The 17,628-nt window shown below is 44.5% G+C and overlaps 2 protein-coding genes across 3 annotated transcripts in view; both read left to right on the plus strand.

The window, feature by feature from the left end:
* The window catches only part of hdac3 (histone deacetylase 3), a 177,004-nt gene that overhangs the window by 35,300 nt on the left and 124,076 nt on the right, over positions 1-17,628 (plus strand). The window lies entirely within an intron of this gene.
* LOC144686018 (F-BAR and double SH3 domains protein 2-like) overlaps positions 1-17,628 on the plus strand; it is a 78,706-nt gene continuing 61,078 nt past the window's right edge. For both annotated transcript variants that reach the window (XM_078551139.1, XM_078551141.1), the window contains exons 1-3: positions 1-97; positions 181-278; positions 16,738-16,783. In XM_078551139.1, coding sequence (XP_078407265.1) covers positions 77-97; positions 181-278; positions 16,738-16,783 — 165 coding nt within the window. In that variant the 5' untranslated portion in view covers positions 1-76. The remainder of the gene's footprint in view (positions 98-180; positions 279-16,737; positions 16,784-17,628) is intronic.

The raw sequence follows: 17,628 nt of genomic DNA on the forward strand, positions 1-17,628 counted from the left end.
AGACAGTCAGTCAGGGAGAGACAGAGACTGACAAACAGACCCAGAAAGAGTGCTGACCCCCCCGGGGAGACTCATCATGCAGCCTCCCCCCAGGAAGGTGAGCCGGGACCGGACCCCGGGACAGGACGGGACGGGACAGGGGAAGCGGACCCGGAATAATCGCCTCTTTTTCTCCCCCAGGGTCGAGTGAGCCAGGAGGTGAAGATGAGCTTCTCGGAGCAGTTGTGTAAAGTGCAGAACAAACAGCAGCAGGAGGCTGAACTGCTGGAGGACATCAGGTAACCTGACTGGGCTCTGACTGACTTCAACCTGGGATTCACTCCACACAGTGATGGTCTCAGACTCTGGGGTGATAATTGGCTGGGCAGACACAAAGGGGTTGTTTCTCCTGGCTGGAGAGTCTAGAATAAGGGGGCACAGTCTCAGGGTAAGGGGATGACCATTTAGGACAGAGATAAGGAGCAATTTCTTCACTCAGGGTTGTGAAGCCTCTGATACTCTGCACCCCATCTCTCACCTTTCTCCCTCCTCATCTTTCCCTGTTACCCCCTTGTCACTATATCCCTCCTCACTCTGCCCCATCACTCCCCTCTCTCCTCTCCCCTCACCCCTCCTTCCCTTCCATTTCCTCGCTCACTTTCTCACTCTTCCTCCCCCTCAAACCATATGCCCCCCCCCCCTTCTATTCTACATGACTCTGGTGCTAAAGTTGCCAGGGGAGAGATGGGCTTTGCGAACAGTTTTGAAGATAAGGGGGCAGGTTATGGGTGGAACCAGAGTGATGGGTCAAGGTGCATACAGTCACCAATGGTTGCTGGGACAAAATACTAGAACTCCACCCCCTTGCCGCACTGTGGGTTCAAGAAGGCAACTCACCACCACCTTCTCCAGGGCAATTAGGGATGGGCAATAAATGCTGGCCCAGCCAGCGATGCCTGCATCCCACGAATGAAGGTAAAAATAAGGATTGGGCAGGGGCCCCTACAGGATCATGGGGGAGATTGAGGTAGACAACCCGGTGAGGAGGTTTGAAGATCAGGGTTTTGAAATTGAGGTGTCGAAGAATGGAGGAAGATCCAATGGAGATGGGTGAGGAACGAAGGATGAGCGGGATTTGGTGCTGGAGGTGGTATTGGAAGTTTGTAACGGGAAAAACTTGAGGCTGGAAAAGAGGTAGAATGAGGTGGTGAAAATTAACAATGGTCTGATCCAAGCGGCTGAGGGGCCATCTCACAACCTCCCACCCTCAAACTGCTCTTTTCCCTCCAATATCTGAGATTTCTTTACCTGATCAATAAAAACATTGAAGGAGAATGTAAAGAAAAGGCTGAGTCCCTTAAGAATTGCTCACCTGAGTTAGTGGAAGTTAGTGTCCCAGAGGTTAATCCCTCCTTGGTGCAGAGATGGCAACCCAAGGGGCTTGTGATACAGATCTGTGTTGGTTTGGGTTGCCAACTGTGATTAAATGTATTCTCGGAGGTTTCATCACATAGCTCTAGCCATTAGTCGGCCAACACATCCATCCTCGTGATGCACTGCCTTCCACCAACTGGAAAGCAAAAAGACTCATTACCCAATTGGATGATGCTTGACTGACAGCCAAACAGCCTCCCCCACTTTCCAATTTTCAATATTTTTTATATCTGGTAAGGAGAAATTTTCAAAGAAAATTTTTTTTAAAAAAACAATCTTTTTAAAGTCCCTGTGATTTTTCTCCAGGGTTGCACACAGTAGTCTTCCAGAGATTGATCTTCAATTCCTGGAGACTCCAGGCCAATCCTGGAGAGTTGGCAGCCCTAGTGTTGGCCTCCGTTGTCCATTGCAGTAGTTTTGTGAAATTCTTGTCGACAGGAAATGAATGAAAAGCAACATGTTGGTGAAGTATCGAGAACATGTTAAATAAACACAGAAGACCCGATGAGCTTACCTCTCTGGAGTTTAGAGGAATTGACAGGGCAGACACAAAGGGGTTGTTTCTCCTGGCTGGAGAGTCTAGAACAAGGGGGCACAGTCTCAGGGTAAGGGGATGACCATTTAGGACAGAGATAAGGAGCAATTTCTTCACTCAGGGTTGTGAAGCCTTGACGTTTTCTAGCCCAGAGGGCTGTGGATGCTAAATTGTTGAGAATATTAACGACAGAGATTGATAGATTTTTGGACATTCAGGAAAACAAGGGAGATGGGGATCGGACTGCAAAGTGAAGTTTTTTTTGTTCATTCACGGGATGCGGGCGTCGCTGGCTAGACCAGCATTTATTGCCCATCCCTAACTGCCCTTCAAAAGGTGTCAGTGAGCTGCCTTCTTGAACCGCTGTAGTCCACCTGGTGTAGGTACACCCACAGTGCTGTTAGGAAGAGTTGCGGTAGAAGATCAGCTACGATCTCATTGAATGACAGAGCAGGCTCGAGTGGCTTGCCCCTGCTCTACTTTCTTACGTTATTCAGGGACTCTGTGCTTGGTAATGTCCTTCACTGTTAGCATCTGGGAGACAGTCCTGATCCTGTGAATGCCTCTGCTTGTGTCCACTGCGCAGAACTGGACTGTTCACTCCTGCTGTGCACATAAATGGAGCAGAATTTGTACATGCTGCAACAATGAAAGTTGAGAGGTATGGAGATATGGGTCTCACTTTCCAGACGCAGAACATGGTATCAAATCAGGGCCCACAGAGCACACTGCCGCTTGATACTGAGCCATCCAGGAAGGCTATTGAGTGTCATCCCTTGGGTTGTTACTTGATCTGATCTATGAAAGTCACTAACTTCAGGGAAAATGGGAGTAGGGGCTTCTGGGGCTGAACGCCAGCGAGTGTTGTCACTTTCGGGGAAGCGTGGAGGGCCGTGTGAGGGAAAGGAAAATGGGGAGCACATATTGATAAACAACACTGAAAATTAAGTAATAGAATAGTATAGCACAAAAAGCAGGACATATCCAAGCAATTACCGCCCCATCAGTCTACTCTCGATCATCAGCAAAGGTGTCGTTGACAATACTAACAAGTAGCACTTGCTCAGAAACAGCCTGCTCACTGACGCTCAGTTTGGGTTCCACCAGGGCCATTCAGCCTTTGACCGCATTATGGCCTAGGTCCAAACATGGATAAAAGAGTTGAACTCAAGAGGTGAGGTGAGAGTGACTGCCATGACATCAAGGTCGTGTTTGACTGAGTTGGCATCAAGGAGCCTAGCAAAACTGGAGTCAATGGGAATCGGGGGAAAAATCTCCACTGGCTGGAGCCATACCTAGCACAGAGGAAGATGGTTGTGGTTATTGGAGGTCAGTCATCTCAGTCCCAGGACATCACTGCAGGAGTTCCTCAGGGTAGAGTCCTAGGCCCAACCATTTTCAGATGCTTCATCAATGACCGCCATTGTAAGGTCGGAAGCGGGGATGTTCGCTGATGATTGCACAATGTTCAGCACCATTCGCAACTCCGCAGATACTGAAGCAGTCCATGCCCATATGCAGCAACACTTGGAGAACATTCAGGCTTACGGTGATAAGTGGCAAGTAACACTCGTGCCAGGCAATGGCAGAGCAGGCTTGAGATTCCAAATGGCCTACTTCTGTTCCTATTTTGTATGTTTGTATTTCCAACAAGAGAGAACCCAACCATCTCCCCTTGACATTTAATGACATCACCACCATCAACATCCTGGGGGTTACCATTGACCAGAAACTGAACTGCACCAGCCTTATAAATACTGTGGCTACAAAAGCAAGTCAGACGCTAGGAATGCTACAGCGAGTAACTCATTTCCTGAATCTCCAAAGCCTGTCCGTCTACAAAGCACAAGTCAGGAGTGTGATGGAATTCTCTCCACTTGCCTGGATGAGTGCAGCTCCATCAACACTAAAGAAACTTGACACCACCCAGGACAAAGCAGCCTGTTTGATTGCCACCGACACACAGTGGCAGCAGTGTGCACCATCTACAAGATTCACTGCAGCAACTCACCAAGGCTCTTTCAACAGCACCTTCCAAACCCACGACCTCTACCATCTAGAAGGACAAGGAAAGCAGACTCATGGGAATAGCACCACCCCTCCAAGTCACACACCATCCTGACTTGGAAATATATCGCTGTTCCTTCACTGTTGCTGGGTCAAAATCCTGGAACTCCATTCCTAACAGCACTGTGAGTGTACCTACACCACATGGAATGCAACGGTTAAAGAGGCGGCTCACAACCACCCTTTGAAGGGTAATTAGGGTTAGGCAATAAAAATGCTGGTCCAGCCAGCAATGCCCACATCCCATGAAAGAATAAGAAAAGGAGGCCATTCAACCTGTCATATTTGTGTTGGCTCTTTGAAAGAGAATCCAATAAATTTGTCCTTTTTAAGTAGAGATCTAATTCTCTCTGTTTAAGTCTATTTTCTGAAAGTTATTTATTTTTTCCCCGCCTTCCCCCAACGCCTTGGGCATCCCTAAAAATCTTGTGGTTGGAAATAATAATGGGGTCAGTAACAAGTTAGTCAATAACCAGAGCAGGAAAGTTCCACTTGATAATCCCAAATTGGGCAAAAGGTGTCAAAATTTGAAATGATTGTCTTGTTCTGTTTGTGAGTCAGAGCTCTCTGTTCGTGTGGTTATTGGAGAGGCCACCAATGACACCTCGCCCCAAAAGTTTAGTTGTGAGAACTGTGGCAATGAAGCTTTGGTTGTGATTGGCTGAGATTCATTAGAAGCTGGAGGTGACGTTGATCCCTTGAGCAGAGCTGTTATAAAGTGGAGGCAGGGGAATGGAAACGAAACCTGGGGGAGGATCATTTTCTGAATGAAGATCTGGACAGTTAAGTGCAACCTGGAGTGTTTAAAAAGGAAGAAATTATCAATTGCAAAAGACTATTTTTAACACCTTTTTATGTTTCAATATGATCACCTCTCATTCTTGTAAACTCCAACGAGCATGAACCCAACCTGCTCAACCTTTCTTCATAAGAGAAAGGACTTCATGGGCTGCTTTGAGACAGCTTGAAGCACAATATAAATTCAAGCTTTTTCTGTTTAAGTCACCCTTTTCCCCTCATTAGGGGATACAAACATTGCAGGTCAGCCTTTAACTCTGTCAGAACACAGTCTCGGAGTGACTCTCAGGTGGACTTTCGATCTGCGTAAGCTATCTCTGTTCCATGCTAGTGAGAGGACCGCATCAAACCTCTGCTGGTGTTTCCTATTAGTGACCTCGTGCTGTGTTCTCATCGCTAAGGTATGTGTTAGGAAGTCCCTGCCCCCATACCCGGATAAAAATCGATCAGGGAAAACATTAGACAGGCAGCAGCCTGCTGGCAGAGTGAAATGTTGGAGCAGATCCATAGAGGAAATAACATGCCTGATGTAAAGTTTGAACATTAAGAAATGAAGGAGTCTGAATGCAACTCCCCCGCTGAACACATTGAGTCTGTGGTTCTCTGATGTCTCCGCACTAAATTTTAGCAACGGTTGATTTATTTTCAATTTTTTACCAAAAAAGTCAAGAGATATAAATAAAACAAGAGTTTGTGAGGCAAGTTTATGGGGAGCTGGTGGTTTGGTGGTAATGTCACTGGAGTATTAATCCAGAGGCTCGTTGATAATGTCCTGGGGACATGGGTTCAAATCCCATCAGGGCGGCTGGAATTGAAGGCTAGCCTCAGCCACAGAAGCCATGAAACCCATCTGGCTCACTAATGTCCTTTAGGGAAGGAAATCTCCCATCCTTTCCTGTCTGGCCAATAAGTGAGTCCAGATCCACAGTAATGTGATTGATTCTTAACTGCCGTCAAGGGCAATTAGGGAGGGGCAACAAATGCTGACCTTTCCAGCAACACGCACATCCCCCGCCCCCATATTTTACGCTCAGCATTTCTTTAAAAACAACTGGGTTTTCCTCTGTTTCTTTGGAATAAGCGTCTAACTGAGCTTATAGTAATGGCAGAGGGACTGGAGTTAGACCTTGGCAGTTGGTCTCTCTCTCTCTCTCTCTCTCTCTCTCCACTTATAGGCATTAACCGGACATTTTTATTTATTCCTCCTCAATACAAATCTTCACCTTCGATTTAAATAAGTTTTCTCGAAGGGTGAGATTCTTGAAAGGATATCCATGCATTGAAAGCAGGTTATTACTAGTGCACAAATACTTTATGAAATATTTAAACCTATTTCAACAAGCATGTTTATTCGTTCATGGGATGTGGCCCTCACTGGCTGGGACATCATTTGTTGCTCATCCTTAATTGCCCTTGAGAAGGTGGTGGTGAGGTGCCTTCTTCAGCTGCTGTAGTCCATGTGGTGTTGGTACACCCACAGTGCTGTTAGGGAGGGAGTTCCAGGATTTTGACCCAGCGAGAGTGAAGGAATGGTGATATATTTCCAAGTCAGGATGGTGTGTGGCTTGGGGGGGTGGGATTTGCAGCTGGTGTTGTTCCCATGTACCTGCTGCCCCTGTCCTTCCAGGTGGTAGAGGTCATGGGTTTGGAAGGAGTTGCTGCAGTGCATCTTGTAGATGGTACACATTGTTGACCCTGTGCGTCAGTGGTGGAGGGAGTGAATGTTTGTGGATGGGATGCCGATCAAGCAGCTGCTTTGTCCTGGATGGTGTCCAGCTTATTGAGTGTTGCAAGTGGAGAGTATTCTATCACAATCTTTCAAAGTAAAATATGAATCAAAATGTAGAGTGTCAGGGTATGATTACCCCCCCGATGTTTTCTGAGTGTCAACCATATGACCAATGGAGAAATGAAATAACCATGTGGACATGGGTTACGTCCTTGCCAAAGTAAAAAACAGAAGATGGCTTTGGCATTTTCACGACCACATGAAAGCAAAATAAGATGCAAAGTATTTCCGGAGTTGGAACCTGATGTTTGGAAACAGATGAAGGTTTGGAAACTTTATTAGGTTTTATGGATAAGATCTAACAAAAAGATGATTTATTAACTGCTCACGAAGCATGGTTGGATTTTGACAAATTTAGAAAGTTGGAAGAAAATTCTGCAGAACATTACATAATGGAATTCAGTAGCCTTTAGCAAGATTGTTAAAATTCTGTCTGGAAATTCCCCAATCAGTGCTGGCGTTCAAGTTACTAGACTGCGCCAGCATCTCGAATATGGACAGGCTTCTAGTTCTAACAGGAGTTAAGTGTGCAGAAAGACACACACTGCTAGAACAGATGTCAGAAGCTCTTAAAAAAAATTCCTCGGAAAACATTCCTTTCCGGCAGCATTCATGGCACAAGTGAGCCATTTGGCAGTAAGACAGAAAATGAAGGATACAATGTTAACGGGATGGCGAGATCGTTTAGAAACAGGACACAGGCATCAGTACAAAAGGAGATTTGTAACTAGAAACAATGGGGAAAGAAACACCTTGGACAATTATGACGGGAGAAAAGAATTAGGGATTTACGACAAAAAAAATGAACCCCAGAAATGCCCAGGGTGTGGTCAATCGGTGTTTTAGATGCAATTCAAAATATCATATGCAATGGACTGTCCTAAACGATATAATAAGGTGCTTGAAATTAAACATGAGACAGAAGACTCAGAAGAAGAAGAAGATAGAGATAAGTATTTGGGATTTGCCATGGCATACAAGGCTATGGGCCTAGTGCTGGAAAATGGGATTAGAATAGTTAGGTTCTTGTTTGACTGGCGCAGACTCGATGGGCCGAAGGGCCTTTTTCTGTGCTGTAGACCTCTATGGCTCTATGAGAGATATTGACCAAAGAGAGGGCATTGTATTAGTTGCAAGATGTTTCAACCCAGTGCTGAATGTCTTGGTGGCAGAGTCCTTCAACTGTGCGGTGCTAGATAGCGGATGCATGTCTACAGTCTGTGGAATAGACTGGCTAAAATGCTACCTGGACTCCTTAAATGACAAGGACCGGAATAAGGTTAAAGAATTTGAGAGTTCCACCAGTTTTAGATTTGGAGATGATAATACCCTAAAATATTTAACAAGTGCAGTGATTCTCTGTAAGATAGCTGGAGTCAATCATTTCATCAGCACGGATGTAGGAGATTAAAGAAGTGTTATTAGCATTGGGGGATAGGAATTTGGAAGACAAAAAGCGAATTTGTGTTAAAATTGCATCGCCAGTTTGCCCATTCCTTCTTCGCAAAGATTAAAAATTTTGCAAAGGGGCGCGGGAATAAGGGATGGAGAGTACGCAAAGCTTATAGAGGAGATAAGGGATAGATGTGATACATGTAAGAAATACAGAAGGATACCGCCATGGCTGACAGTGAGTCTACCTTTAGCAAGGGATTTCAGTGAAGTCGTGGCGACGGATTTAAAGGTGTAGGGTAAAGAAAAGAACATTTTTATTTTACATTTCGCAGATCTGGCAACAAGGTTTAGCCAGTTGACAATCATATACAGTAAACAAAATAATTGTGGATCAGATAATGGAGAAGTGGATAGGGACTGGATTGGGACCACCAGCAAAATTCCTCACTGATAATGGGGTGGGGCGGGGGGGGGAGTTTGCTAAAGATGACGCCTGGGATATGTGTGAAAACATGCATACAATAGTTATGAATACCACAGCTGAAAGCCCCTTTAGCAATGGTGTGTGTGAAAGAAATCACGCGGTTATAGGTGAGATGCTTGATAAAATATTGGTGGGTAGACCAAGCTGTAAATTAACATCAGTTCTAGCATGGTCTGTCCATGCCAAGAATTCACTGCAGATGATTGGAGGCTACAGTCTATACCTGTTGCTTTTTGGTAGAAACCCAAAAATTCCTTCAGTCCTGTGTGATCACCCTCTAGCTTGGGAGGGAACGACTATTAGCTCTATCTTTCCTGAGCATTTAAACGCACTACACATGAGTAGAAGAGCGTTCCTTAAAGCCAAAGCTTCAGAAGGAATTCGGCGAGCTCTTAAGACACCATGCACGACCATTGGAAACTATTTTCAATCAGGGAGACATGGTATACTAAAAGAGAGAAGGGCTTAACGAGTGGAAAGGCCCGGGAAAGATTATAGGTAAAGATGGTATTACAGTCATTTTACAACATGGGAACCAGACCATTCGGGTATACTCATCAAAGTTAGTCGGCACAGACTACAAATTTGCAGGTTCAGAAAGGATAGGAAGGGACAAGGAACCGTGTGCTTCTCATGCCCATGTGTTGCATGATTGTGAGGACCCAGGTAGCTGAAGTTGACAGGGTATCTGAAGATGGAGAGAGTGATTTGGACGAAGAAAATGAAGCGATTTGTCCCAGAGGACAACTGCAGAAAGCTGGCACTAAAGTTAAGCACTTGCCAGAAGGGGCCAGTCAATGGCGGAATGCGACAATTGTAGGTAGAGCAGGGAAGACCACTGGAAAATTTAAAAACTGGTTAAATGTACGAGATATAAGGACAGGAGGTTAGGCCTATGATTGGGAACATGAAATACAAAAATGGAAGGCACGGAAAGGCAGCATCAGTTCAGACATTGGGTCTGGGAGTAAACATGCCTCTAGGAAGAGATCACGAACTGTTGAAAGAACATCTATAAATGGAGAAGGAGATCAAACAGTAACAGTGATAGAAGGCAGGGTAGAGGACATTGCTTAGCAAGGTCAAGGAATATGGCACAGGCTGGTAACGCTACAGGAGCAAAAGCCCATGTGATTGAGAAGTCTTAGTAGCTTCAAACAAATTAGATGATAAATCAATAAAGGATGCAAAGCAGCAAGAACTACATAAAAGCAAAATACTGCGGATGCTGGAAATCTAAAGCTGGAGGTGTAAAGCATCTGTGGAGAGGGAAACAGAGTTAACGTTTCAAGTCTGTATGACCCTTCTTCATACAGACTGGAAACGTTAACTCTTGTTTCTCTCTCCACAGATGCTGCTAGACCTGCTGAGCTTTTCCAGAACTTTCTGTTTTTGTGTGAGCAAGAGCTACATAGTTGGAAAGAATTTGGGGTATACACAGAGGTGCCAGATAGAGGACTCCGTCTCATAGATGGATATGCACAGAAAAGGTGCTTCCTAATAGGACTTATAAAGTTAAAGCCAAGCTAGCGGCACGGGGGTTTGAAGAAAAATTAGGTGACCAGGATATAAGGTAAATTCATCTACATCAGGGAAAGTTATGCTGAAGCTGTTTTTAGCTCTATTAGCTACAAATGCTTGGGAATGCAAGTTCATTGATATTAAAGCTGCTTTTTTGCAGGGACACCAGCTTCAAAGGGAAGTTTTTCTCCCTCCACCAAAAGAGGTGCTAAATGCAGAAGGGACTCTTTGGAGGCTAAATAAATGCATGTACGGTTTAAATGATGCCTCAGAGTTTCGTATTTCTCAGTGAGGTCAGTTTTATTAAAGTTGGGCTGTCTTCAGTTGGAAGCAGACCTTCCAATGTTTAATTGGCACCATGGAGGGGAAACTCGCAGGCATCTTTATGATGCATGTAGATGAATTTTTGTGGGGTGGTAGTAGCGAATTTGAAACAGTTGTCGTTAATGGGCTCAGAATGGAGTTTAAAATTGGAAGTCAGGCTTCTGGTGTGTACATTGTACGCTGGATTGGAAATCAGGCAAAGCTTTTACATCAGCAATCCTATTTAGAGAATGTCAATATCATTGCAATTAGTTGTGGTGGGGCCTTCCAGAAAGATACAGCAGCTTCTGAAATGGAAAAAGAGGAACTCAGAAGTCTAATTGGGCAACTCAATTGATTGGACAAACAAACAAGGCCAGGCGTCAGTTTTGACATTTTGGAATTGAGCACTAAAACGAACAATCCCAAGGTTGAAGAAATCATTCGGGCAAACGAAACGTTGACAAAATTAAAAATGGAGCAGTGTTTTTTGAAGTTCCCATCTTTGGATAATGTTAGAAAAATGAAACTATTGTGTTCAATGATGCATCTTATGCAAATCTATGTGCTAGATTTTCAAGTGTGGGAGGATTTATAATATTTCTCGTGAGGGAAAGAGACAAATGCTGCCCTTTGACATGGGAATCTAAAAAGATATGAAGAGTTATAAAAAGTATGTTGACAGTGGAGACTCTTGCCCTTGTTGAAATGGTAGATATGGTATTCTTTGTATCAAAGATACTGGCAGAAGTTTTAAGTGGGAAAGGGTATTCAGGAATGGTACCTATCGAATGTCTTATTGAAAACAAGCCACTTAGGGTCATTGTTGTAGAGGTGTTCAGCACAGACAAAGGTCCTTCGGCCCATCGAGTCTGCGCCAGTCAAACTATTCTAATCCCATTTTCCAGCACTAGACCCATAGCCTTGTATGCCATGGCATCGCAAGTGCACATCCAAATACATCTTAAATGTTATGAGGATTTCTGCCTCTACCACCCTTTCAGGCAGTGAGTTCCAGATTCCCACCACCCTCTAGATGAAAAAATTCTTCCTCTAAACCTCCTGCCCCTTACCTTAAATCTATGCCCCCGGTTATTGATCCCTCCACCAAGGGGAAAAGTTCCTTCCTGTCTACCCAATCTATGCCCCTCATAATTTTATACACCTCAATCACGTCCCCCCCTCAATCTCCTCTGCTCCAGGGAAAATAATCCCAGCCTATCCAATCTCTCCTCATAACTAAAACTCTCCAGCCCAGGCAACATCCTGGTAAATCTCCTCTGCATTCTCTCTAGTGCAATCACATCCTTCCTATAATGCGGATTCCAGAATTGCACGCAATACTCTAGCTGTGGCCTAACCAGCATTTTATACATTCCAGCATAACCTCCCTGCTCTTATATTCTATGCCTCGGCTAATATAGGCAAGTATCCCATATGCCTTCTTAACCACCTTTTCTACCTGTCCCGCTACCTTAAGGGACCGGTGGACTCACACACCAAGGTCCATCTGATCCTCGGTACTTTCCAGGGTCCTACCATTCATCGTGTATTCCCGTGCCTTGTTTGTCCTGCCCAAGTGCATCACCTCACACTTATCTGGATTAAATTCCATTTGCTACTGATCAGCCCATCTGACCAGCCCCCTATATCCTCCTGTAATCTAAGGCTATCCTCCTCGCTTTGGACCATCCCACCAATTTTCGTGTCATCCGCGAACTTACTGATCAACCCTCCTACATTCAAGTCTAAATCGTTTATATATACCCACAAACAGCAAGGGACCCAACACCAATCCCTGTGGAACCCCACTGGACACAGGCATCCAGTCACAAAAACACCCCTCAACCGTCACCCTCTGCTTCCTGCCACTCAGCCAATTCTGGATCCAGCCAAACTGCCTTGGATCCCATGGGCTCTTACCTTCATTATCAGTCACTCATGCGGAACCTTAGCAAAAGCCTTGCTGAAGTCCAAATAAACTACATCAAATGCATTGCCCTCACCTACACACCTGGTGACCTCTTCCAAAAATTCAATCAAATTGGTCAGACATGACCTCCCCTTAACAAAACCATGCTGACTGTCCTTGATTAATCCCTGCCTCTCCAAGTGTAGATTAGTTCTGTCCCTTAGAATTGCTTCCAATAGTTTCCCCACCACTGAGGTTAGACTGACTGGCCTGTAGTTCCCTGGTTTATCCCTTCCTCCCTTCTTGAATAACGGTACCACATTGGCTGTCCTCTGGCACCTCTCCTGTGGCCAGAGAGGCATTGAAAATTATTGCCATCGTCCTTGCTATCTCCTCCCTTGCCTCACTCAACAGCCTTGGATACATTTCATCCGGGCCTGGAGATTTATCTACTTTTAAGCCTGCCAGACCACTTAGAACCTCTTCCCTTTCTATGCTAATTTCTTCAATTATATCACAGTCCTTCTGCCTGATTTCCATACCCACATAGTTCCTCTCACTTGTGAACACTGACACAAAGTATTCATTCAGAACCCTACCTACGTCTTCCGGTTTCACACACAAATTACCACTATGGTCCTTAATGGGCCCTACTCTTTCCCTAGTTATCCCCTTACTCTTAATGTACTTGTAAAGTAACTTTGGATTTTCCTTTATTTTACCTGCCAAAGTTTTTTCATGCCCCATTTTTGCTCTCCTAATTTCCTTTTTTTAAGTTCCCCCCTACACATTCTATATTTCTCTTCTTTAACGCACTCTACAAAGTGCGTTAAATAGAAGAGATTGCGAATTGACATTGCGGGCTTAAAACAGATGCTCAAGAATGAGATTGCCAAGATCAAATGGATTGATAGCAGTTACCAATTATCTGACTGCTTCACTAAAAGAGGAGCGAGCTCCAAGAAGTTATTTGAGATCCTCAAAGAGGGACGTCTTTTTCTTTAAGATAAATATACTTTTGTGTGGCCATATCTATACATGTGCATTTTTTTATTTTTAAGGAGCGGGGGGGGGGAATAATGTCAATTTATTGAATGAAAAATATATATTGATGTTTGTTATTACCATTATTTTTTTGTGTGATTATATAAACTCGGGGTTACTTTCTTTTCTAAGAACAGGAAAAATCTCTTAGGGAAGGAAACAGTTAAAGGAGTTCAGTTGCTAATTATTAGGTAGTTTAACTAAGTACCCATTTGGCTGTATAAAAGGGATAACAGCTGAGCTTATTTCTGTTTGTGGAGAGTTTTATGACAAACAATATAACTGAAGGAACAAAAACAGAATTACCTGGAAAAACTCAGCAGGTCTGGCAGCATCGGCGGAGAAGAAAAGAGTTGACGTTTCGAGTCCTCATGACCCTTCAACAGAACTGAGTAATATTAGGAGAGGGGTGAAATATAAGCTGGTCTCCCCCCACCCGCCCCCACCTTAAACCAGCTTATATTTCAGCCCTCTCCTAATATTACTCAGTTCTGTTGAAGGGTCATGAGGACTCGAAACGTCAACTCTTTTCTTCTCCACCGATGCTGCCAGACCTGCTGAGTTTTTCCAGGTAATTCTGTTTTTGTTTTAGATTTCCAGCATCCGCAGTTTTTTGTTTTTAATAAATATGAAGGAGTCTGGCTTGGATTCGGTCTGCATTTCTAAACAACTATTGGAACTTGACATGAGAGGGTTAATAATCAGCGTCTATGGATCAATAGATCTATTTCTGTTGCAGCTCCATTCCTTAGAACAATCAGATTTGCTGACAATTTTTAAAACAACAATTTGCATTTTTATACTACCTTTAGCACAGTAAAATGTCTCAAGGCATTTCATAGACACGTTATCAAACGGAGTTTGGCACAAAGCAACGTGAGATCTTCGGACAGGTGACCAAAAGCTTGGTCAAAGAGGTGGGTTTTAAGGAGCATCTTAAAGGATGAGAGACAAGTGGAGAGGGTTAAGGAGGGAATTCCAGAGCTTAAGGCCAAGGCGGCTATAGGCACAGCCACAAATGATGAAACAATTAAAATAGGGAATCCACAGAGCTCTGAGTTACAGAGATTGGGAGGAGCAAGGGCCTGCAGGGATTTGACCGTGAGAAGAATGTTAAATTTGAGGCCATCAGGAGCCAATGTAGGTCAGCGATTACAGGGTTGCTGGGTGAACAGGGCTTAGTGTGAGTTAGGAGAGGGCAGCATTGTGTAGGGTCCAGTCCTGAATCCCAGGTCAGTCAGCGAGAGACCAGCCCTGAATCCCAGCTCAGTCAGTGAGAGACCAGCTCTGAATCCCAGCTCAGTCAGCGAGAGACCAGCCCTGAATCCCAGCTCAGTCAGCAAGAGACCAGCCCTGAATCCCAGCTCAGTCAGTGAGAGACCAGCCCTGAATCCCAGCTCAGTCAGCGGGAGACCAGCCCTGAATCCCATGTGAGTCAGTTTGTCGTGTGTTGTTTAAGACTGGCAGACTTACTTCATGGAACAATGCAGGATCATGGTGTAGCCGAGTGTTTGCTGTAACAAGTCTATACTGACTGTTATTTCTAGCTGCTGTTGAATTAAACCACAGATTTATTTTTGAAGACTGATGTTTGCTGATCAGTTTTCTGGAATCTGAAGGAGATGTCAGATTGGAGAACTGGTGAACGGTCAGATTGATCTGAAAGGTCCGAGGAATACTCTGGTACAAAATTTCAACACTCGGAGTCCAGGTGCAATATTCAAGTGGTTCCTTTATTTCGCATGCGGGGAGCAAACACTGGGCAATCCAGGCGCTTCTCTACCGAGGCTCAAATGAGCACAGTTTATATATTTTTTACTATCAGTTACAACTTAATGGTATTAGTTAGACAAAGGCCACAGCACAATGACCCCCCAGTGGGCTGATCATTGTGTTCTTGTACAGTAATTGCAGTGCAGAGACTGGGTATGGTCCTTTTGGAGACAGCAAAGAATGTATGTTTGTTCTTTCCAAAAAGTTTACGGGGGCTGACTGGATGTGGTTCAAGGCCATCAGACGGTATGAAATGGTCTTCTCCATTTCTTGATCGAGTCATCCCGTGTCCCCGCCTGTGTGTGTGTTTCCCATTTCCTTAATTGCTAATTTACAGCTGAGACCTTTGTACGTGTTTTTAGTTGTCATGTAAGGTTGTGGTTGTCTGGGGGTGCTTTGGCACCCTCGCTGCTGGTCCTGGCTGGCACTTTAAAATAAATCCAAATTTTCTGCACCTTCAGATCGATTAAAATAATGAGCAGAACGCAAATTGCTATGTCACTATCTCTTTGCCTTGTCATTCGTCCTGTGACCAGAAAATGTTAGCAGCTTTTTGAAATAAAAGGAAGTACTACCTGCTATATATCAAAGAAAGGCAGACTTGCATTTGTATAGCGCCGTTGACAACCTCAGGATGTCCCAAAGAACTTAAATGTAATCACTTTTGTAATGTAAGAAACCTGGAAGCCGATTTCTGCACAGCAAGCCCCCAGAAACAGCAATGTGATAATGACCAGATAATCTCTTGTAATATTAGTTGAGGAGTAAATATTCAGCCAAGGACACAGGCAGAATTCCCCTCCTCTTCGTTGAATAGTTTTTTTAAAATTCATTCATGGGATGTGGGCTTCCCAATCTGGGCCAGCATTTATTGCCCATCCCTAGATGCCCTTGAGGAGGCGGTGGTGAGCGGCCTTCTTGAACCGCTGTAGTCCATGTGGTGTGGGTACACCCACAGTGCTGTTAGGGAGGGAGTTCCAGGATTTTGACCCAGCAACAGTGAAGGAATGACGATATATTTCCAAGTCAGAATGGTGTGTGTCTTGGAGGGGAACTTCCAGGTGGTGGTGTTCCCATATATCTGCTGCTCTTGTCCTTCTAGATGGTAGTGGCCGTGGGTTTGGAAGGTACTGTCTGAGGAGCCTTGGTGCATTTCTGCAGTGCATGGTACCATGGGATATTTTACACCCACATGAGAGGGCAGATGGGACCTTGGATCAATGTCTCATCCAAAAGATGGTCTCTTGGACAGTGCATTGCTCTGTCAGTCCTGCCCCTTTGATAATGCACCACTCCATCAGTACCACCCCTCTGCCAATGGAGTGATCCCTCAGTACTGGCCCTCTGACAATGCAGCACTCCCACAGTACTGTCCGCCTGACAGTGCAGGATTCTCTCAGTACCGCCCCCACAGCACTGCCCCTCTGATAGTACAGTACTCCTTCAGTATTGACCCTACAATAGTTTAGTATGTCTTCAGTACTTTTCCTCTGACAGTGCAGCACTCCCTCAGTACTACCTATCTGACATTGCAGCATTCCCTCAGTACTGTCCCTCTGACCAGTGTTAGCCTAAATTCTGGGCAATAACTGCTGGACTTTAATGGATTGTTGTTCTTTTGTTTAAATTGTAACTGGGCTGTGATTATCAGGTGATTAAGCTTCACCTCTCTGACATCACTGTGTTTTTATATTTTGTTTCAGGTCATTTAGTAAACAGAGAGCTGCAATTGAGAAGGAATATGGTCAGGTAAGTAAATGTGGCACTGGGCTAAACCAACAAATCTCCTTAGAGTCACGTGCATTAAGAAGAGACTTAGTTAAAAAAATACAGAAGCATTTTTAGGAGCAGAAAATAGCCATCAGCCCAATAAGCTTGAGCCTTTTATATGGGTCAACATCCCCACTTCCCCCATCCCTACCATCTACTCACCTTCCACCCCCCCCCCCCCCCCCCGCCCTCCCCATATCCCTCGAACCATGTTCTTCTGGACACACATCTTGTTGTCTTTGCTGAGAAGAGAGACAAGTTGCCAAAGTTTTACAACTTAACCTCATCAGGACAAACACAAGAATGCCAAATTTCAAACAACTACAACAATTTATACTACAGGAGAAAAGGGAGGGCTGATTGGTTAGCAAGCCACCGCCTCAACAACACATCTCTCTTTTCAGCAAGATTCAAGTTCTGCAAAATCATGTAACAAATTGTCTTTGTAATTTCTGCTTTACCCCATTTACGTTGTCCACTTCAATGCGCAGCAGAATGGAACATGGAAGTAGAGATATTTTGCTAGTTATACAGGGTATCAATGAGACCGCATCTGGAGTACTGTGTACAGTTTTGGTCTCCTTATTTTAAAAAGGATATAAATGTGTTAGAAGCAGTTCAGAGAAGGTTCACTTGACTGATACCTGGGATGGGGGGGGGCGGGGTTATCTAATGAGGAATGGCTAGACAGGTTGGGCCTGTATCCATTGGAGTTCAGAAGATTGAGGCGTGATCTAATTGAAATGTATAGGATCCTGAGGGAACTTGACAGGGTGGAGGCTGAAAGGATGTTTCCCCGTGTGGGAGAGACTAGAACTAGGGGG

The sequence above is a fragment of the Cetorhinus maximus genome, chromosome 10, assembly GCF_964194155.1.
Source record: "Cetorhinus maximus chromosome 10, sCetMax3.hap1.1, whole genome shotgun sequence".
NCBI lineage: Eukaryota > Metazoa > Chordata > Chondrichthyes > Lamniformes > Cetorhinidae > Cetorhinus > Cetorhinus maximus.